The 22,913-nt window shown below is 46.3% G+C and overlaps 1 protein-coding gene across 1 annotated transcript in view; it reads left to right on the forward strand.

Moving 5' to 3' along the window:
- The window catches only part of LOC142775408 (uncharacterized), a 31,891-nt gene extending 15,390 nt beyond the window's left edge, over positions 1-16,501 (forward strand). The window contains exons 4-5 of the mRNA XM_075876807.1: positions 362-539; positions 16,382-16,501. Coding sequence (XP_075732922.1) covers positions 362-539; positions 16,382-16,501 — 298 coding nt within the window. The remainder of the gene's footprint in view (positions 1-361; positions 540-16,381) is intronic.
- The last annotated feature ends 6,412 nt before the right edge of the window (positions 16,502-22,913 follow it).

Below are 22,913 nucleotides of genomic sequence, written 5' to 3' on the forward strand. Positions count from 1 at the left end.
AACACCAATGAAATGTCACAGCCGCGGCGTGCAGGGGAGAACCTGCGACCTTCAAGTAAGCAGCCGTGCACCCTAGCCACTACTACACTGCGCTGGACCGGATAAATATTTTGAAATACATGACGTAACACTGGCATTCAAGTGTACAGGCTCCGACGTGTAAATTTGACATGCAGCTATCACTTCCATGTTCAATTCGGGACAATGGACTTGTCATAGATCAATACATTGCTCTAAACTTTCATCTTCATTCACTTAAGTGTCCATTTGGTCAATGATCATGTATAGGTTTCTTACGCGAAGTGCACCTAATTGTCGTGCGTGAAACATTTCATGGCGTTCTTTCGTGGTCCTTGTGCAGTATCTACTACAACCGTTTGGGTGTCATGAACGCCGACGACCAGCCAGGCTACATGTTTGCTTGCTTATTCTGGATCTACGAGGCCCTGAGCTACACATTCCAACATCTGGACAGCGGTCCCGACGCGGAGGTGCTCAGTGAGGAGCTCGAGGTGGAGCACACGCTGCGGACCGAAGAGGTAAGCGATCCTTCTTTAAACGAGATGCACGCGGATAGCGTGCATACCTTCGTTGCTAATCAACAAATAGTATTTCAGATGTGGGATCCCCGCTCAACGTTTTGTGCAGCAAAATAAAATGCTCTGGTGACGCAAGAGCACCTTTTTTTTAAATGAAAATACGCATAACATCCATACTTTCAGTATCAGCCACTTCAGGCGATCAAAGGCAACTCGAATTTATTAACTGGGTGCGCTAGCAATGAGCAGTTGGAATCTGTGTCTTCGACTGCATTGGCCAAATATATGGTCATCAGTAGGATGTTAGTTTTGTGGGGGAGAGGGTTGTAAACTAGTGTCGCTTCGAGTATGGCGGCGGGCAGAGCACTGGTGCAGCTTGGGTGAAGGCTTGTGCTATAGTGATGCCTCGGGATGGTAAGTGCCCTTTTGGCACGCTCCTGCTTACGCCCATGGTAAATATATACCATTTGTGGATCTCGTATAACTATTTATGGCTCCGTGTTTTGGGAGTTCATATTTCTTAAAATTCAAAGGGTGTTCTGGGAACTTCATTATTTTTTAGGAAAATTGGCATTTGTCAGAGTTTTCCAATTCTCCGAAATTTAGCGTTCAGTTTTGCATTCAGAGTTATCGCAATTTCTTCTTATTAAATGTATATTCAATGAAAATACATTCCAAACATCTAGTAAGCGAATATATTTTGCCCGATGCCTTGTTTAATGAACCTATACTATTGTTTAATGAACCTATACTATACAGCGCAGGGGGCTCAAACGCAGTGCCCACGGCTCGCACATGAGTGCCTTAGTCCCATTTTTCTTCTTTAAACGTAGGTAGTAGGTTCTTTAGCTACGTAGGCATGACAGGTCTAAAGAATTTTCTTGTGATTCCCGCCGTGCATCCACCATACGTTGATCCATGACTGTGAAAGAAAAGCCTATTTTTCAGAATCAGCGTCAAGATTTGAGTCATTCTGGAGAAACATTACCACAAGGCAGTAGTGGGACTGGGGAATAAAGCGGTAGAGGATCTCTGTCTGGAAAAAGAGACTTCGAAGTGAATAGAGACTGGTCCCAGCCCGCAAGTGTGCTAGCCATTGTCGTCGCGTGTAAACATCGTAAATATCCGCAAATATAAGTTTCTTTGTAAGATTATTGGTGGAGGCACTGAATACGCCTACCTGATTCTCCCGGCAAACCAATGCGGAACTTCTGAGCGGTCACCACCTTCATTTTCCTGCAATGGCTCAACAGGCTAACCCACAACAGCAACAACAGCCGCAGCAGCAGCAGCAGCAGCAGCAGCAGCAGCAGCTGCCTTCTCTGATTCTCCTGCCTCCACGAGACCCCGGCACCTTCTCGGGCACTGGCAAGGACAAGATGAATGTCGAAGATGGGGTCGCATTGTATGAGCGCATAAGCGAATACTATAGGTGGGACCCAATGGTGGTGCTAGCCAACGTTGTATTTTACTTGCGGGATATGGCACTCATCTGGTATGAGACGCATGAGTTGGAGTTGACCAGCTGGAACATTTGAAAACTCAGCTTGTCGAGTTGTTCAGCAGGCTATTTGGGCGGCAGCAGGCCGTGAGGAAAGACCTGGAATGCCGCGTCGATGGAACCATATTTGTCTACATACAAGACGTACTGGGCCTCTGTCGAAAGGGTGACGAGAACATGAGCGAAACTGACAAAATCGCCCACTTATTAAAGGGAATTGCCAACGACCCCTTTAATCTGTTGATCGTTAAAGATTGCACCACCGTTGATGCGGTTGTGATGGAATGTCAGTGCCTCGAGCACATCAACAGCCGTCGCATCAGCCACCAGTCTGCGCGTCTGCTTGATGCTGCAGCCACATCGACCTACGAAGACTGCTCAAGTTCACGCAATCTACATCATCAGAAAATGTCCCCCGAATCGTCCGCCGCTAACTCCAAGCAATGGCTCCTGCAGCCACCGCTTCCGATGGCCCTCAAGATAACGCATCCACCATCTCCGTCATCCAAGCCGTCGTTTGCCAAGAAATAGCAAATCTAGGCATCACACCTGTTTGCGTTTTTTGAACTACCGAGAGTTTGGCTTCGGTTAACCAGATCCCGGTGTACCCTTCACGCTACCCTTTCCGCTACCGGAACCCTGCTGAATGGAGGACGTCGGATGATCGACCAATCTGCTTTCACTGCTCTCGTGCCGGACACATTGCGCGCTATACTGTTGCAATCATTAGAAATTAAATTCATCCTGGAACGCTGGGACATGGCGTCGCTTCGAAGGCAACTCTCGCCGGTTTTCTACTCCATACGATCCCCAGCCTGCTGCTACTAACGTTCAGGGCCGGAGGTTCAGCCAGTCACCATCACCTCAAGTCCGCCCATCTCTCTCGCCGATGATTCCTATATCCAGGTTCCCAGCACGACCTGGGCCCTCAACCTCGGGAAACTAGATACATGATGCTCCCGGAGGTGTCGCTGCATTAACGACCTGGTCTGCAAATCTTGTGTAGACGATTCCTACACACCGCAATATTTTGGACCTTTTGGTAGATGACGTAACCGTTACAGCCCTCATAGAGACTGGCGCACAAATTTCAGTCATGAGTGCTGCTCTTTGTATTAAACTGCGCAAAGTGATCACGCCTCCTCATAAGTGTGCAGTAGTACTTGCCGATGGGAGCACATCTACCGTCCTCGACATGTGCACTTCTGACGTGTGTATTGCTGGCCGTCAGACCATCGTATTGTTCACCGTGCTTGAGCAGTGGCCACATGACGTGACTCTCGGTCTCTACTTTCTCTCGGCGCACTCTGCCCTTATTGACTGCTCGACGGGCCTTCTTCAGCTGCAACTGCCTTTTGACGCCGCCGTTGCCCGTGATGCTCCAAGCCGCATTTGTGCCACCAAGTTCTTGCAACTTCCGCCGCAAGCCGTAACTTACGTGCAGCTCATGTGTGATCCGCCTGTGCGCGATGGTGAGTATGTTGTTTCACACATTACCAACGTTGTGTTAAAGCATTCCATTGCTGTCTCGCACACCGTGCTGAAAGTATGCCGTAATCAGACCTATTTGTCTCTTTCTAAATTTGGTTTCACCGCACACGTGCTGCCTGCTGGTCGTGTCGTCATTTCAAGAGTGTGATATCTCTGAGCTGTCAGCTGAGCAACCTACTTCGAATGTCAACTTGCTCACTGCGCCCAACCTTTCAAGCATTGACATTGCCAAAATGATAGAACCAGATCTTTCACCCTCCGAAGCACAAGACCTCCACTGTCTCTTGACATCCTATGCGGACATATTCAATCTTGACAACCGCCCTCTAGGCCAGACATCAGTTGTGATTCATCACATCAACACCGGCGATGCCAACCCAATACATCGCTGCCCTTACCGTGTCTCCGCTGCCGGACGCTCTGTCATCCAGAAAGAGGTCGAGAAAATGCTCGCCATAGGCGTCGTCGAACACTCATCCAGTCCGTTAGCATCCGCGGTCGTGCTTGTCAAGAAAAAGGACAATACATGGCGGTTTTTCATCGACTATAGACATCTCAACAAGGTCGCGAAGAAGCACGTTTACCCCTTATCAAGAATAGATGACGCCCCTGACTGCCTTCATGGCACCAAGCTTTTCACGTCTATTTACCTTCGATCTGGTTATTGGCAGATCTCTGTTTACCCACGGGACCAAGAGAAAACAACATTTGTAACTCCCGATGGGTTATACCAAGTTAAAGTAATGCTATTTTGACTTTGCGAAGCGCCGGCCACCTTTGAGCGCAAGATGGATTACCTTCTGCACGGCTTCAAATAGTCTACTTGCTTGTGCTACTTAGATGATATAATTTTTTTTTCACCAACCTTTGCGAGCCATCTTGAGCGACTGACTGTCCAGTATTTTCCAAGAATTCCGCAACGCTCGTCTCCAGCTGAACTACTCCGAAAGCCGTTTCGGCCGTCGCGAAATAACTGTACTTGGTCACCTCGTTAACGCATCTAGGGTACAGCCCAATACTGGCAAAATTCACGCAGTGACTCTATTTCTCGTACCCTCTTCTGCTAAAGATGTCCGGAGCTTCCTTAGTTTGTGCTCTTATTTCGGACGCGTCATCCGGAATTTTGCCGATATTGCGCGGTTTCTCACCGAGTGTCTTGAAAAAGACGTCCCCTTTACTTGGAATTCGCCTCAAAGTGCTGCATTTTTGGCGCTCATTGCAAACCTCACAACTACGCCAATATTTGCTCACTTCGATCAGACCGCACCGACAGACGTTTGCACTGAAGCGTCTGGCCACGGAATTGCAGCTATTTTAGCTCAGCGTCAGCATGGACGTGACAGCGTAATCGCCTAAGCCAGCCGCCTTTTGTCCCCTGCCGAGAAAAACTATTCTATTACTGAAACAGAGTGTCTTGCTCTTGTTTGGGCTGCCGCTAAATTCGGCCGTACCTGTTCGGCTACAGTTTTACTGTTGCAACTGATCTTCATGCTCTCTACTTGCTTTCATCGCTCAAGGGTCCCACGGGACGTCTCAGTCGTTGGTCTCCCCGCCTCCAGGCATACACCTTCCCGGTCGTGTATAAATCTGGTCACCACCGTCAGGACGCCGACTGCCTGTCACGGTATCCAGTGGATGCGCCTGACGCCACCGAGACAGCTACTGAGGCTTGCGTCTTATCAACATCAGAATTTCTTGATATCGCTTCTAAGCAACGCCGCGACCCGAATTTACTTCCCATCATAGAAAGTCAGAGTTCCGCTACTCCACCCAATTCCCTTAACTTGTATTTCCTTCATGAAGGGGTTCTCTACCACCACAACATGCGCCCTAATGGTCCTGACCGCCTTCTCGTCGTGCCTTCCCGTTTGTGTGTAGATGTTACCCGACAGCTTTACGACGAACCTGCCGCTGGTCACCTGGGAGTCAACCGCACTTATGATCGCGTACAGCGCCGTTTTTTCTGGCCACGCCTATATCGCTTTATGCAATTGCATGCCGCCAGCGGCGACCTTTGTCAATGTCTAAAATGACCAACAATGCTTCCAGCTGGCCTCCTTCACCCTATTGGTATCCCTGCTGAACCATTCTACCGCGTAGGGCTCGACCTTCTCGGGCCATTTCTCACTTCTGCATTTGGGAACAAATGGGTTGCTGTGGCGACGGACTACGCGACACGTTACGCGATAAGCCGCGCTCTCCCAACCAGCTGCGTTACCGATGTCGCCGAATTTTACTGCAAGAGATCATTTTGCATCATGGTGCTCCTCGACAGCTCGTTACTGACCAAGGCCGATACTTTTGATCTCGCGTCGTCCAGAATATTATACGTTCCTGTTCTACGAACCACAAATTCCCAACTGCATACCACCCACAAAATAATGGACTTACAGAGCGCCTGAATCGCACTATCACCGACATGTTGTCTATGTATGTTTCTGCAGACCATTGCGACTGGGACGCAACGTTACCCTACGTCACCTTCGCTTACAACTCCTCCAGACATGACACTGCAGGCTATTCCCCGTTCTACCTTCTTTATGGACGGGAACCCTTTCTGCCCCTTAATACACTCCTTCCCGCTTTCAAGCTCCCCTGTCACGTACGTCCGCGATGCCATAGAGCGAGCCGACGCAGCACGGCAGATCGCCCAAGCACGGCTCATAATTTCTCAAGCCTCTCAGAAAGATCGGTACGATCGTTACCACCGTGAAGTTTCGTATGCACCCGGTTCACTAGTACTCTTGTGGACCCCCTGTCGTCACATCGGCCTCTCAACAAAGCTCACATTTCGCTATGACGAATCATACAAAGTTCTACGCAAGGTCACTAACCTCACCTACGAGATACAGTGAGTCGTCGATGAAGCGCACTCAACGCCACCACCATCTACTGTTGTGCACGTCGTAAGAATGAAGCCTTATGTGTCACCCAACACTCCCCTTTCACGACAAGCGCCGGGTCGGCGCTTTTACGCCGCGGGGTAGTACCACAAGGCAGTAGTGGGACTGGGGCATAAAGTGGTAGAGGGTCTCTGTCTGGAAAAAAAGGCTACGAAGTGGATAGAGACTGGTCCCCACCCGCCAGTGTGCCAGCCATTGTCGTCGCGTGTAAACATCGTAAATATCCGCAAATATACGTTTCCTTGGAAGAATGTGTATAGACGTGCTGTTGGAATCTTACCACATAATGCCCTTCAGAAATGGCCGATATACGTGAGTTGAGAGAGGTCTTCTAAAAGACGAAAGTAGGCGACATTTCGTACAACCTCTTCCCATTCCCATTCTTTCTACCCATTTTCCTGGCTCTTGCGCGAATAAATCTTCGTTAATGCAGACCGTTACCTGATGTGAGTTTCAAACCCCAGCTTTAGTGGAACAAGACGAAAGCTCCGACGCCAACAATGTGGACGCACAAAACAGGCTGTGCACGTGCATTTTGCCTGACTTGACCTAAGGGAGCCAGGAAAAGCCACGAAAAACGAATGTCGTCATGGGGATTCTGTGCGTTGAATTCGAGACGCCGTGCAGTTATTTAGGTTTAGTGGAGAGCTGGAATATTCGAGAACGTTTCCAGCTTTAACGTTCTCGTGATGATGTAATAAATTCATTATATTACTTTGATTACTCTCATCACAGAAAAAAATGGGGACACAGAATTATGAAGAATGCAAATAAAGCCCAGAATAGCGAGATGTTCATTAATTAAGCGTCTGGTCTGTTTGCTTTTAGATCACCTGTTTCCGCTAAATCAATTAGCCCTCATGTAACAAGTAAAGGAATTAAGTTCAGTACTTTTCCATCATAAAGCTCCAAATAGCTTGCCTCACATAAAAAAGTATTTTTTTAGACAAAATGTGAAACATGAATGAATGTTCAACGTCTTTGGAACAAACTTGAAGCAACACTAAATAAAAAACAATTATTTTATTAGCTAAATACTGTTTTACAATTTCAAAACAACCACGTTCATCGTGAGAAGATTCTTGGTAAGCGCGAAAATTATCAAAACCAATTGAAGGTGGCGACGCCACCTTGAAATTCACGCAGCAGCAGTCATCACGCCATAGATTCTGAATGATTTACTGTGATCTACGTAGGTGGTAGTAGGCTACAATGATCTGAATTTACCTCGGAGGGCCACATAGACCTAATGCACCAAACTTCAGGAAACTTTGAAAAGCCAGTGCCCCCCAAATACGACGAATCCAGTTTGAAACCCGTGATGCCCCACGCGGAGGTTACAGAGCGAAACAGTGCAATGGAACTTTGACCTTGATTTTATCTTCTATCAATAAAGTTATGGTGGTGGAATGAATGGCATTCGAGTTTTAAGAGAACACTTTTAGTCGAAACGAAGTCCGTGTTTCACTTCAAGGTCCTTTTACAAACTGAGCAAAGTCCAAGCTCGGCCCAAGCCAATCACCTCGAACCCGGGCACGGCCCTAAGCCCGGAGCTTCAAGCCCGAGCCCGGTCCGGGCCCGCCGTGAAACCTACTTCACCCGGCCCAGGGGCTGGGCTAGGACCGGGTTTTCGGGCAGGCCCAAGCCCGTGCAGTGCTCAAAGTCCGACGTTCGGACAACCACTCTTCCTCACTCGGTGAACCCGCTTTGCTAAAGCGGCGCGCTTTTCTTTTTCCTCGCTCCTGTTGACGTATGGGGGCGTTCAATTGCAACCGTGCAAATACAGCAGAGAACTACTGATCACGGCCGAGTTCTGGGGGCACCTATTATGCACGCAAACAATAAAAAAACTTATTTCTCTCGACCAAAATGGGGGAGTGCCTATTGGGCGAGGTAAACCAGTAAAGGAAGTAAAGACGGCGTTTATATACACACATAGAAAGACCTACAATATCGCACGTTAAAGAACACCAGATGACCAAACTTTCCGGAGCCCTCCGCTACGGCGTCTCAATATATTGTGGTTTTGGGACGTAAAATTTCACATATAATCATTAAACCTTATATCGCGAATCGTAGAGCACCCTCCCCCCTTCCTGGTTTGACTTTTGACACGAATAAAGCAATCGATTCTACACAACATTGTGAAACAAATTGTTTCAAAGGCATCAATAGCAGACTTGGAAAGTAGCGCAATGAATGCTGCCGATAGAAAAAAGTAACTGGTTGAAAACTGCATGGGCTGTATTTACACCTGCGCATTTTATCATGTCTAAGATAAGCCTTGATGCATGAAGTTCGTTTCTCGGAGCTAAATGCGTGTTAAGCCGTCAGAGGTGGCATAATCGGTGCACCGTGGAGCATGCTGTTAAAATAGCTTTTCGGCATGTGCGAAGCAGCACGAAAATGGCTGAACGGAACTCGGCCGTTCATGCTGTGGGGGTGCTGACACCCTTTCTAAAGTTGTTTGCGCCGCGTCGCGTTAGTGTCTCGCCCAAAAGCCGTATTTCGGGGGTCTCAACTATTGAGCGATAGGTGACGTTGTGTTCACGAGCGGTGGTCACCACTATCATCATCATGGTTAGAAATTGTTAGCGTCGGTGGCGACGCCTGGCGGGAAGCCATGCTGGCGGTACGCAAGAAATCAGCTGGTCTCTTGTGGCGTGGGATGGTAGAGCAGACGGTTGGCTCGAGCGGTGGGTCTGCCGTGGATGGCACCGCAGGCCGCCTGGTGGGCCCACGTAGTGAGTCAGGTGTTAGCGACGCCGCCTTGTTTGTCATGTTGTTGTTGAGTGTTACTTATTACTGTGTAAGGATGTCTTAGTGTGTTGATCACGATTTATGTTATAATTATTTGGCTGACGATATCATCGTTGAAAAGTAGTTAAAGGAATATGTGTTTTTGGTTTGTTGCGACCGTGTCTGCTGTGTCGAGACTTTACAATACAAACGTTCAGATAGAGTTGTGTGTACTCAGACTACTCATGAAACAATCGAGCGCATTGGAGCTAATATAATCGGGAATGCCCTCTTTCTTCTCTCTCGCGATATATATATATATATATATATATATATATATATATATATATATATATATATATATATATATATATATATATATATATATATATATATAAGAGGCTCATAGACGAGTGTGCCACACTCGCCGCCATGGCTACAGGATACAGATGGCGCTGACTGACACTCCCACGTTTCTATTTACATATTTACCCAGTAGAGTGGCTGGGAAGATAGCCGCCGAGGTAGCTCAGTGGTAGAGCATCGAACGCGTTTTTCGAAGGTCGTGGGTTCGGTTCCTGCCCAAGGCAAGTGTGAAAACACTGAAAAACAAGCCCTCAAGTATACACTTCTTTCCCTTATATATATATATATATATATATATATATATATATATATATATATATATATATATGTGTGTGTGTGTGTGTGTGTCTTCAAAATTACTTTACAATTCGGTCTAATAACCTCCCCTATACTTTCCATGGCATTATTGTCTGTTAGATTTCATTATTATTGTGTCAAAACACGAAAAAACAAGCCCTTAAGTATACACTTCTTTCCCTTAAGTATATACATATATATATATATATATATATATATGCACTGCTGAAGGCACAATATGCCATTTAAAGAGGAGGTATCATAAAAGTTTAACAGCATTTGCATCGATAATCAAGGTACAGCGTACATTCACTCGAGCAAACGTGTAAAAAGCAGTTCGTGTGAAGAACACTTCGGCGTACTAAATAAATACAGTGGTTTGTGTTTAATAAAGACACTATAGGTATATTCAGTAGGGCAGTTCCAGCACGTATGCGACAAATTGATTAAATTGCAAACGACTTTTTTTTTAAAGATGGAGAGCACTGATAGTGCAATATCGATGGCACGCGTGGTCGTGGCTGGCACTATGCAGCCTTTTGCGCGAAAGCAGATGCGATGGTGAGCTGTGGACAATGCGATGGTGCACATGATTTCAGACTAGGTGCGTAACGTGAGTAGCTTCCGTCAATTTGTGGTTCCATTCCTATTTTGCAGCGACTCTGCAATCGCCTTGACTAGAACTATGCCTTCATAAATTGTTCGTTTGTCTTCCACGGAAGGCGTTCCGGGGCTAAAAAGGCGCGAAAAAATATATACGCGTTCTAACACGGGCATTCACATCAGCCTTTTGCCCGCGCAGGAGCCGCGTGGCCACGTCTTGAAAAGACGTTTCAGATACATTTTCACGGCAAATGCACGCCACCGTCTCGTGAAATAATTGCGTAGGTTTATTCTATTCTGATGCACGTATAACAACCAAACTCGGTCAGCATCTTCTTTAGTGAACAATCAAAGCTACCAGCTAAAATTTTGAAATTCATTTTTTTTCTAAAATCGGTGTTTCATCTCCGCATGTCCGCTTCAAATTCTTTCTCTGCGAATTTACATTTCAACGAACAAAAAGACGGGAACCTTGTCTTGTAATAAACACACGCTATGTGCCAATGGAAGGACATCCAAGAAATCACTTGACGATTTTTAAACGCTGTAGGCTCTGTACTGTAAGCACCGCACTATATCTGCACCTTAAATTACAGTTTTTAATAAAGAAAAATCATTAGATTTATTCAGGATGTCGGGGTGTTCTGCAGGCTCACTGATTTTTTTCAACTTTTTCGCGGGTATCTGTACCTAAAATATCGATGCAAATTTTATGAGGGCTTACACAAAAACACATGTCAAAACGACACATTGTGCCTTCAGTAGTGCTCAAATAATCTGCGATCATGAAACAGCTGCCCTTGATGAATGATTGCGTCACTCATATTAGGGCACTGTATACGAAAACGAGTGTAGCGTTATCAACTTGTTGATAGCTTTCGTTGGGCGTTGACAACAGCACCACGTGCACAGGCTGCCATTGGATTAACAGGCGCCCGTATTAATTTAGGATTACCAACTCTTCAATAAAGTCGCGACAAGTGGGTGTGGTTGCGTGCACTAACGGACAGCCAATCAGCAGCGTCAGTTGTATATATGGTGATATGTTCCCGAAAAATCTGTTATGCTTTATAGTGGCGGCATCTTGAACACTTCACCTGGCTACGTCCTGTTAGCAGCACCACGGTCAGCGGCCGTGGCAGCACTTCATCTTTTTGGATCAAGTATATTCGTAAAATTTGTCGCAGTTGATCTGGAAGTTCAGCTTAAGTGGTTAAACTTCTTGTAGCTACCACTAGCCACTACAATTTCGCGTGCGATTAGTGCGAACTTTGTGCTTATTCTTAGCGTGAATCACTCTGTTGGTCATGCGTTGTATTATCAAAAAATGCCTAACTGGATGGTCCTGAACGAATCCAGGACATTTCGCTGTCCCCACAAAGAGAGCGTGTCTTGAGACAGTGCAAAAGTCGGGACAATCCCGCGAAACCCGGGACGGTTGGAAACCCTAACACATATAGATCTTCTCTCAGCGCATGTTGTCGTTGTCCGCATTCTCTATGAATATCCATCACTTTAAACAAGAAGCTTCCACGCGCAATATAGCGTGACCGGAGCCGAATATGAGCACATTAGAGGGGTTAAGCAAGTTACGCAAATACGGTACGAGACTATAGTAGCACCGCTCCTCTCCAGCTCGTTGCCTCCTGGATTAGCCTTTAGCACAGAAAAGAATGCGACTCAAGAAGTCAAGGCGACGTAGTCGTCTTCCCTTCTCGCGTCTCGTCATTTTGTGCTCAAATGTTTTCCAGACTGAACGAGCTTGTCCAACAAAGTATTTTATCTACAGTGCCTACACTTATTGACAGCTGCATAGCAAATAATGCGAATGCGGGCAAGCAACAATGAGGCTTGATACCCCCCAGCAATTTTCGAAAAGGCATTTAGGGAGTTGGGGAGCTCTTACGGAATTAGTAGCGGCGAAAGCACAACCACCGAGAGACGAGGAGCGGTACCGTAGTCCAGTACCGCGTTTGCATTCTGTATTTCTATAACTGGCTAAAACTTTTTATCGAACGCTATTCATTCAAATAAGCTCCGAGAGACGGTAGACAGAGAGGAGGCGCCGCCACCGCCGCCGCATGCAGGCACCCCCGCGACCGAGACAGGCCCTAACCGCGGCGCCAGGCCACACAGCGTGCACTAACGGCGTAGAGTCGTAATGCAAGCTGCATTATGTTTAATGTATACATATATCCGGCGGCGTTTTCTACACGCTAGTCAATTGAAACGCGCTGCGTGAGTGAGTTATCTCTTACACGAAAGTCAAATGTCATTTTAGATTAGTAGTTTTGCTTCCGGTTTTTTTACAAATTGAATTGCCTGTTAATGAGCAAAGATTACATCACCGTAAGAGTTTTTCTGCGGCCTCTCATCGCTTGTCTCGTCAACCTCCGCTGGACAACAACGTCTGCACCATGGAGCTTCTCACTTTCTCAGCACGACCACCCCCTCTGTCTGTGACGTATTTCTCTGTGCGGCGTTCTTACTGACGCTCATGAGTACACACACGTTCGACCATTGAGGTTTTTGGTGACGGCTGCCGAAACGTCCACCTCAGGGCCTAATCACATGTAGGCATTACAATACGTCGGCGCTTCGCGTGTAGACTCGGTGCCGTGCCCTTCCTCTCTAGAGGGAGAGTGATAGCAGCTATACACTAAGCTGCGAGCCTTCTCTCTCACGTGCCAAAGCGTGACACGTGCGTGTGATTAAGCCTTCAGAATGTCCGGAGTTGTTCGAAGGATAACAAGCCAGATGGTTGTGTCGCCCGCGACCTCTTACGCCAGCGTAGCTCTCGCCGACTGGTTTGCCCTCCGTGACCTTCTGAAAGTGTGCAGCTCTCGCCGTGTGATGCCCCGTCCTCTGACTTCTTCACCCAGCTCCCAACTTTCGTATATTTTTTTCTGTCACTTCCCTGTCCTATTCCTTTATCTATGATTTCCCACTATTTTTTCTATTCCTCCTTCCCCCCTCGCCTACAAGCCAAGGTGACGGGTTGACGAAGACGCAGAAAAATTACGTGCTTTTTCCTCTTCTCTAGAATCGCTCAATCAATCAGAATGTCCCGGACATCGGCAGCGTCGGCATCGACGCCAGAACAGCTCTAAGGGGGGAGAACCAATAAACGCATGGCTGGCAGTGACTTCCGCCTACGTAAGCGCGTCGTCACTGCTGCATGAATGGATGCCGCCCGCCTCAGACCTATTAGGTCGTTGCCGTGCACTGTGGAACCTGCATGTTATCGACTGATGCTTATACCTGACTTGGCTTGTTCCCTAGAGGAGCGTCGAGTGAAAACCACTCGAGATATATTTCAACTGTTTCCGAGAGCAACAATCAAGTTCACCGGCCCAGCGGGAATGAATGTATTAGCCTAATACATATTGTCCAAGTTCTGCGTCAACTCAAAGGCCATATATTACGAGTTTCGAGCTACATGTCAAATAAAATAGACCTCTCGGTGGCCCTGGGATTTGTGTTCCGCACTAGAAAGCTCCGAGTCAGGCCTGAAAGTGACAACTATGCCGGAACATTTCTTGTTGGTCCCTTGATGAAAGCTGCGCACTACATTGACAGGTGTCAAATTAATTCTCTCTAAAATGTGGGATGCTGGGCTGGCGCTAGCTTTAGCGCTTCTAGCGTGACTGGTCACCCTTGCTGGCTATGTTTATGTTATGACACCTCGAGGCGCCGCGTCAGAAAACGCGGGCAAAAAAGCTGCAGCTTCCTCGAAGCGGACATTAGCGCCCATCGGCTGATACGACATCAAAGCTTGAAAACAATGGGTAGTCTAGAGGCGTGTTTGTGATATAATCAGCAAATAATATGAAAATTGGCTACTAAATGCACCAGAATACAAGTTCAAAGTTGTGAGCGAGTATTCAAAGCACTAATCTGAAATTAATGTTCCAGACGCGGTCGTGATTTGGCGTCAATCGTATAGGTCGGAATCGGACTGTCCCAAAGAATTATTGTCCGAATTTCTTACAGTTTATGTAGGCAAACAATGCTTGTCGATATATAGAGCAGCTGTACGTATTACGGCTTACTGTAACACAGCAAATATTACGGCATGAGCCCCTGCTAAACGATAATTTGAAATGATTCTACATCTTGCTACAAAATAGTAATTGTTTAAACTTTCGAACGTACCCTGCAGTTTTCATATTTTCTTCCATAAAATAAACTAATATTTGTGTTTTCATGACTAATCCTCACTGTCACATTTGCTTATTTCAAGTGGCCATAGCATAGTTATACTTAACACGCGTCAATGGCGTGAATTTCAATGCATCTAGAAATCTATTCCTGAACTTTGTTTAAAGGTCGAAAATTATAAAAAAAAAATGCAATGCAATCGAACGTTGGGGCGACGTCACATAAGCCTGTTCGGAAACCTGGACATGTAGAGTTTATTTCATTTCACGTACACCCTCACTCGCCGCCTTGCTACAATTAGTGCATCGGTTTTATACTGCACGACACTCGCCAACCCTAAATTCAAGAACGAAAATTTGGCGCAGTTTGCTGTCAATTGTACGAGAGAATGGCCACAAGGCAGTTAAGCAGAACTAAAACAATCTGTTGTCCATCGTGTATCATTTCCACTGCAGGACTGTCGAACTTTTACCTTGACAACCTATATAAACTATATTTTACATATTTTAGAGTCACTGAGCAGCAAGGTGACACTCTGGCTACAGAAATTCAGTCAATAGCCAAGCAAGAAACTCACCTTGTGGCCAAAAAAAGCGATTCACCTACATATGAGACAGATTATTGTCAGTTTGTAATTGTGCCGATCAAGAGATTACGTACTTAATTCTTATTTATTGAAAGTGCTCCGCTGGTCGATCAATATATCGATCATAGGATCACTGAATATAAGGTTTACCTAAGTACTGGCAGCAATTTTTTCTTATGGACAATGCTTTCTGGTTAGCCGCGGTAGTGACAATGCGACTATCGGGGGTGGTTATGCGTGGGTATACATATATAGAAGTTTGAAGTTTATTGGCACGTAAGTACAGGAAATGCACAAACAGCAAAGATGGCGGGATAAAAGCTGCCCTAAGGCAGCGTCACTGGTCCCATCTCCCTGTAGGATACAAGCAGCAAGATGACAAGCACTCCCAAAAAGTACACCTGTTGCAATATTGATATATAAGTACAGAGATCCAAGGAAAAACGTCATACGGGAATTCAGAAACTGATAAATATAAGCAGGAAACACATACATTTAAGTAAGCGTCACACTCACGATAACGGTTGAAGTAATGCGTTTTGATGTATCGCTTGTTTTCCTCGCATCGTTGATATCTATTTAGTGTGAAGGATAAACAGTATACGGAAGTGCTTTAAGACCACAGTTTGTCCGTATATCTTTGTGGAACTGCCCACTTTTTGGTATATCGGTTCAAGCGAGATATGTTTGCTTGGTTAGCCCCACCGCAGTGGTCTAGTGGCTAAGGTGCTCGGCTGCTCACCCGCAGGTCACGGGTTGAAATCCCGGCTTTGGCGGCTGCATACATTTCCGATGGAGGCGGAAATGTTGTAGGCCCGTGTGCTCAGATTTGGGTGCACGTTAAAGAACCCCAGGTGGTCGAAATTTCCGGAGCCCTCCACTACGGCGTCTCTTATAGTCATATGGTGGTTTTGGGACGTTAAACTACATATATCAATCAATTATGTTTGCTTGGTTAACAAGTTCGCGACGTTCCTGACACGAGTGGTACGCTTAATTTTCTCAAGTTTAAAATAACACATAAGCTGATATATCATATATAGCCGGTCAAATCGAATAATTTTGAATTTAGAAAACAGATCCTGTGTATGTTCATTTTAGGGTACATCGGTTATAGCCTGCTAAGCTTGTTTCTGCACTGTGCTTGCGTAGTTCCACGCAGATAGATTTTCTGCCTTGGCCTTTCATTGCGCAGGTGTGCAGTGCCTCGTTCGAGCTACGGTACCGCCCTGCTGCCGCCGGCTGCACTGGGCGATGCACGGCGAAGATCAGTGCTTCGGCGACGCTGCGTGAAAACAACAGCGACTACTGTTGACTCAGCCATTGCCAGCTGTACGTCATGTGTAATGGCGTCCTCTACACAATCTTTCCTCGGTGTTCTGTGATACAGCACTCATGCACATTGGTTTTCCTGCTCCATGCGCAGGATTATGCTTGGGGTGACTTTTTGGTGGCGCCTAATAAAGCTGTGTAGGCGGCATCGTTCAGCAAATACAAGCGTGTACATGTATGTGCAACTCTATGACAACGCAACTCGGCTAACATGCAAGGTGGATATAGAGGAAGAAAAGAAAGCAAAGAAAAAAAAAGCTCGAGCGTGCCAAGTGGTGCATGTCTTGCCCATTTTAAAATGCATAAGGGACAAGCTCACGAGATGCATAACCCCCCGACCTCTTGATAGGCATGCGGTAAGGTTTGAACCACTAATGATGATTCTTGCTGTTTTACATCCCAAAAACATGACTATTGAGGACGCCGTAACGAGGGGTTCCAGAAAATTTTTACCGTATGGTGTTAATGTGCACGAAAGCCAAGCATTTTCGCATCCATTCAAAATTTGGCCACCGGCATTCGACCCCGTGACGTGCGGCTCAGCAGACGAGCACCATGACCATGCGCCAGATCACCGAGGCGAGTAATTTGCAGCAGGGAGCGCCGGACATTGTAAGAGGCATAATAAATGTTAAATACAAATTGCGGTGTCTACACGCTAACATCATCATAGGGCACACCAAAACGGTAGACTCCACATTTATTTTGAAAATTTCGGGTTCGGCAACATGTATACCTAAATCAAAACTAGCGCTCAAGTCTCGCATTTTGTTCCCATCGAAGCACGGCCGCCACGGCAGAAATTGAACCCGTGCCGTCTTGCTTAATATAGCGCGACGCCTTATCTGCTAAACAACCACACCGTCAAGCTTTCGGGAATAAATGCTGAATCATGGAGACTGTAGCGTGCTCCGATGCGACAGCCAAGTTACAGCGCATGCTGCGCTGCGGCAGTGAGCCGGGATCCTTGGATGCGCTACTCTACCTACCTGTGTGGAAAACAAGACGCGCGCAGTCATGGCGTAGCCAGAAATGTTTTTTTTTTTTGGAGTGTCCGGCCCCCATTACATATATGTTAGGGCACGTGTAGCATGAAGTCAGGTTTGGCATGTAGCATGCAGTCATGAGCGAGGCATGTAGTCATGTTTTATATGATGACGTAGGTCGTGATTATCATGTTTGGACGTTGTTTTATTAAATCTATATTGTTTGCCCACTCCCTCATGTAAAGCCCTCTCTTGAGGGCCTTTGAGGTATAAAATAAATATTTGCAGTGGTTTATTTCACATTATTTAGGAGCGAGCTTTTTTCGCCACATGACGAAGATCTAGACGAAGGTGTTCTCCCACATCGTGACGATCTCGTCGAAGGCTCTACATCGAAAAGCATCAGCACTCAAAAGCACTGCATCGAACAGCACCATCACTCAAAAGCACTGCATCGAAAAAGCACTCGAAGCAGCTCACGAGGGCTGATTTTAAGCAGTCCCGGTTATCAAATTCGTAGATGAGATAAAGGTTACCCAATAACACTCTCCATTTCTAAGACATACACCGCTTTCGACTGGGCCACCCGCACTCACCCACGTCAGCGTCCTTGACTAGGGGCAGAGTCACAAAACTTCTACTGTGGCACCACTGTGTCCCCTGGCAGGTGTAGCAAGGTCATTGGGGTGATCGACCTCACGCTCGTGCCGAAGCATCAAAGGAACTACTGTGACGACGCTGTTCCTTCGAGGAAAGTTGCGACCAAAACCTACTTGTGGTCCATTACGACGCCGCACTGCATGACGCCTTGCTTTCCGTCTTGGAATGATGATGCCCGGGCTGGAACAGCTTTCCGCAGGCTAGCAACCCTCCAGCTACTCGTTCGCAACAGGTGGATAGCGAAATAGCGCGTCGTCTGCTACGGCCCTCCTGGTTCGAGGCCTATTCCTTCACTTCTTCAAGGTGTTTGGTGCTCAGTGTAATCGAAGAGGAAACACGTGCAATGTTGTGACCATTTTGCTGCCACTTGTTGAATGATTGTGTTCTTTAATTTTTTGTTGTGAAAGAATTTCAGAGAACGAAGTGAGACGTGGACATTGGGAAAAACGAAGAACGTTGAGAGATTGGTCTGGAGCACAGCGTGTGGTTATTCTTTGAAACACGCAGTATTCTTTTGCAGAATCACCTTGATTTAGTATTTTTGAGCACATACACTGACCGATACCACTTCAAAATCACTTACACATATGTTCACATGCTCTTAAATGTCAATATAAGTACGATTTCTACATATGTACGTGTACTTAGCGCGATCAAGTATGCCGATATAGTATACTTCTATTGCATATTCTGCATCGCTAACCATCTGTCAAATTGATGGAAACAGGTGAGTACGTAAAAAGCCTACAAGACAGAACGGCCACTCAAATAATGGTATCGTGGGACCTAAAACAATCGAGGTCACTTTTGAAGCAACGAGTAGCATGGTATGGCGTGTCTGCTATGTCAGACTTGCAGGCGTGAAGTGCCTATAGGTTGTGTTATACTCCGACTCATAGCATTAAAGTCTATGTTGCACAAGTGTACGCTGAGTGCGGATAATTTTGCATGCATTGAAAAAAGCATTGTTAGAGCATGTGAGGGACTACACCTCATTTAAAAGGATATTTAAAGGCTTAAAAAAACCAGTGAACTACGAGCGCGTTTCATTTATTGCGTTCCAAATACATTACTACAGCCATGCGGAATAGTATCTTTGCAACCAAAAATAAATAAATCATTTTGCAGGTTTATGAGCAACACGAAAACAAATGAATGGACATTTAGTAATCCTATGATGTGCAGAAAGTATATGTATGTGACAAAACGTGCGCCATAACAACATTTGCTGCAAAACAACAAGCATGTGTTCAGAGGTGCAAGCCGCTTCAATGAAAAAAAAAATGACCACTCGCACCACTATAACTATCTCTTAGTGATTGACTTTGCTATTCAACCATGCCGCATAGCACTCCAAATATTATGCAGCAATTTTTAAGAAAAGGGCACCACGAGTGCAAGGTCGAACGCACAAAACGCGCCGTCACTGGCAAGAATGCCCACAAGTCATAACGGCGTCTCGAACTGGAAGTCGGCGCAGATGGACACCGTAGCCCACAATTCGTTGCGTGAGTCACAATTTTGGCATCCACCCACGTATACAAGGAATTCTCCTCCCTTTTTCGGCCCAAGCGCTGTACCTGACAATAAACAGTAGCTATAGTAGCTAGTGGCTGGGCTGGGCTGGGGTGAGCTGGGCTGGGCTGGGCTGGCTGGCTGGCAGGCTGGACGGACGGACGGACGAACGGACGGACGGATGGACGGACGGATTTGAATAATTAACTTCGTTTCAAAACTCCGTATCTCCGCCAGCGGAGGAGGATAGGCTGAAAGGCGGTCGCGAGAATTAGTGGCGCTGCAGTCTGATTTTGCGTAGAGTTGCTGTATATGTTCCCTACCTATAGGTAGCATATGCAGCGACTCTAACTGTATATGCTCTCTACGGGAGCACATAAAGGTGGCATATGCAGTAACTTTTATATTGCACTACTCTTGGCGCATCATTTGCTACGGCGACTTATACCGAGGCGGTTCCCTGCGCTGTTTCTCGCGGCGGCTTCCCTGTTACACTGTTATTGAACTTAACAGGTATCCATTCGTTTCACATGCACTTTGTGAACTGGTTCACGGAGGCGCTGAACTTGGGCGTTCGTTTCACGAGTTCAACATAGCGGCTGCGGCACCGCACTATTCGTTTCGAACAAATTGCAGCTGTCGTGCAAGGCTAGTTCACGAATTCCCTGCACCTGCTCGTGAGGTAGTGCCGAGTCCGTGCAGCACAAGATGGCTGCAGCTGCAGCAGACGACACAGCCGATTGCAGTCGTGTCTGTTTTGCACATTGTTACAGCAACTTCAGCTTCTTTCTCGCATTTTCTACCTTTTCATAAAACTCCTGATTGGTTTTCGTGAAAAAAAAACGAATATTCTCATCACAATGTAAAACATAACCATCACGTTCTTATGATGAGCGGTATAGCGGTATAACTCAAATGCTGCAGTGAAAACCACTCCAACTTTTTAAGCATGAACCGAACGAGGTCACCAATCAAGGGTTATTGGTGAAAAGCCTCTCGACATTTTTCTCAATTGCTTTTAATGTAGAAAGAAGGTCGCGTGAGGGATGATCTAAACAGTCTTCTTGAAAACACACCCTCTGAATATGAGTGCACTTTCGCATGGTTTGGGCGTGCCTGCTCCAAGGGTAATTGTGAGTGATACTGGAGGCCCTCCTTGCACGTTGTCACAAATTCAATTTTTTACGAAGGTACCCACAAATGCAGCTCACTTAAGGTGGACTACTTCCTGGTGCACTTCGCTGCACCAAGGCGTCACAACGACATGTGCTACCTTTACCTGATATTAGGTTCAGAAATGAGAACACTGTGATTGAGAAAAATATCTATCGCTGTAATATGAAGGAAATGTAACAAAACCTGGTCACTGGAAGAACACGGCCAATTACATACATTTATGTTTGTTAATAAAATAAATATATAATAAAGCGAAAAAAATCCCCTGCTTTTAAGACAGCGAGACAGTTGACAATTAATCGAATGTCACTGATATGCAACTCCAAGGTTCGATAGCGTTGCTCGTCACGTGCCTTTCGTCTTATTGTTCTATTTCTGGTGGCTCCTTCAAAGTCGGCGTTGATTATTCGAGGGGCACCATGTGTTTAGAGGGGGGGGGGCGTTTTGGTTATGAACATTTCGGCTTCGATATATGGGGTGGAATTGATGGGAATAAGCGCGTCGGGGTACAGGGTGCGAGCTCCCACTTTCCGCGTGAGATGAAAGCTTCTTGTCCAACAAAACATGACGGCAGGGTGTTACGATGCCGTCATGCTCACATTGAACGTTATAGTTTGCGTTTGGCAGTGAGCTTTCAATCAGAGTGACGCAAAGCTTAGTACCACCATTTTGAATTCCACCGGATTTCTTCGGAGGTCATCATGGTCAACAATAATTGGTTTATACCCCAATCAAGACTAAATGTGGCATGCAAATGATTCACTTTACTACGCCTCATTTAAAAAAGTTCTACTATAGTAACATTGTCTCAAATTGTTTTGATTGTCTGGTCACTCTCCCGGGTTATTTTTATTGGAGGTTAGAACTACCTTTCAGTGTGTGTGTGTGCGTGTGTGTGTGTGTGTGCGCGTGTGTGCGTGTGTGCGTGTGTGCGTGCGTGTGTGCGTGCGTGCGTGCGTGTGTGCGAGTGTGTGTGTGTGTGTGCGTGTGTGCGTGTGTGCGTGCGTGTGTGCGTGTGTGCGTGCGTGCGTGCGTGTGTGCGTGCGTGCGTGCGTGCGTGCGTGCGTGTGTGTGTGTGTGTGTGTGTGTGTGTGTGTGTGTGTGTGTGTGTGTGTGTGTGTGTGTGTGTGTGTGTGTGTGTGTGTGTGTGGACGGGACGACTGCTATAGATTTGGACTTGATATGGTGGTACGTGACCACGACGCCAATAGTGAAAACCCGTCAAGAGTATTCATATCACAGTGCCTCTCCATGGTGGTCTAGTGGCTAAGGTACTCGACTGCTGACCCGCAGGTCACGGCATCGAATACCGGCTGCGGCGGCTGCATTTCCGATGGAGGCGGAAATGTTGTAGGCCCGTGTGCTCAAATTTTGGTGCACGTTAAAGAACCCCAGGTGGTCGAAATTCCCGGAGCCCTTCACTACGGCGTCTCTCATAATCATACGTCGGTTTCGGTACGTTAAACCCCACATATCAATAAATCAGTTTTATTGTGCTGTCAAATTAAGTTGTGGGATAAACGACTGTGTCTTCACCTATACCTATATTTATAATTTTTATGCGCTGTATATTATTTGAACGTGATAGCTTTAACGAGCTAGTTTCACACTGGGTTCTGGTGTCGGCATCACTGTCAGCGTCTCCTGTTGTGAGCGAAAAAAAATATCATCTTGTCCGTTACATGAAAAAATCAAGAAACCTGGCGATAAACTAAATAAAAAAAACTTTAGTACAATATCAAACGCAGTCTCTCTGCGTGGCAATCAGGTGTTATACCACAGAGGCACGCCAATGGTCGAAATGGATTCGGAAGAAAGAATTAAAATATAAATTTTATGTAGTAGAAGTTCTCAATAATATTGGGAAGCGATTTCAACTCCAACCAAAAAGTATGTGAAAACACATAAACCCGACGTTTCGAAACCGACTTGGCTCATTCCTCAGTGGGGACTGGGACTATGTTGCAGCGGCATCTCCACATACCCAACCAGGCAGACATCTATCGAATGTTTACATTCAACCGAGTAAGTTCGATAGAACCTCTGGAGTGGCAGTCC

This window comes from Rhipicephalus microplus, chromosome X, assembly GCF_043290135.1.
Source record: "Rhipicephalus microplus isolate Deutch F79 chromosome X, USDA_Rmic, whole genome shotgun sequence".
In the NCBI taxonomy this organism is placed as follows: Eukaryota; Metazoa; Arthropoda; class Arachnida; order Ixodida; family Ixodidae; genus Rhipicephalus; species Rhipicephalus microplus.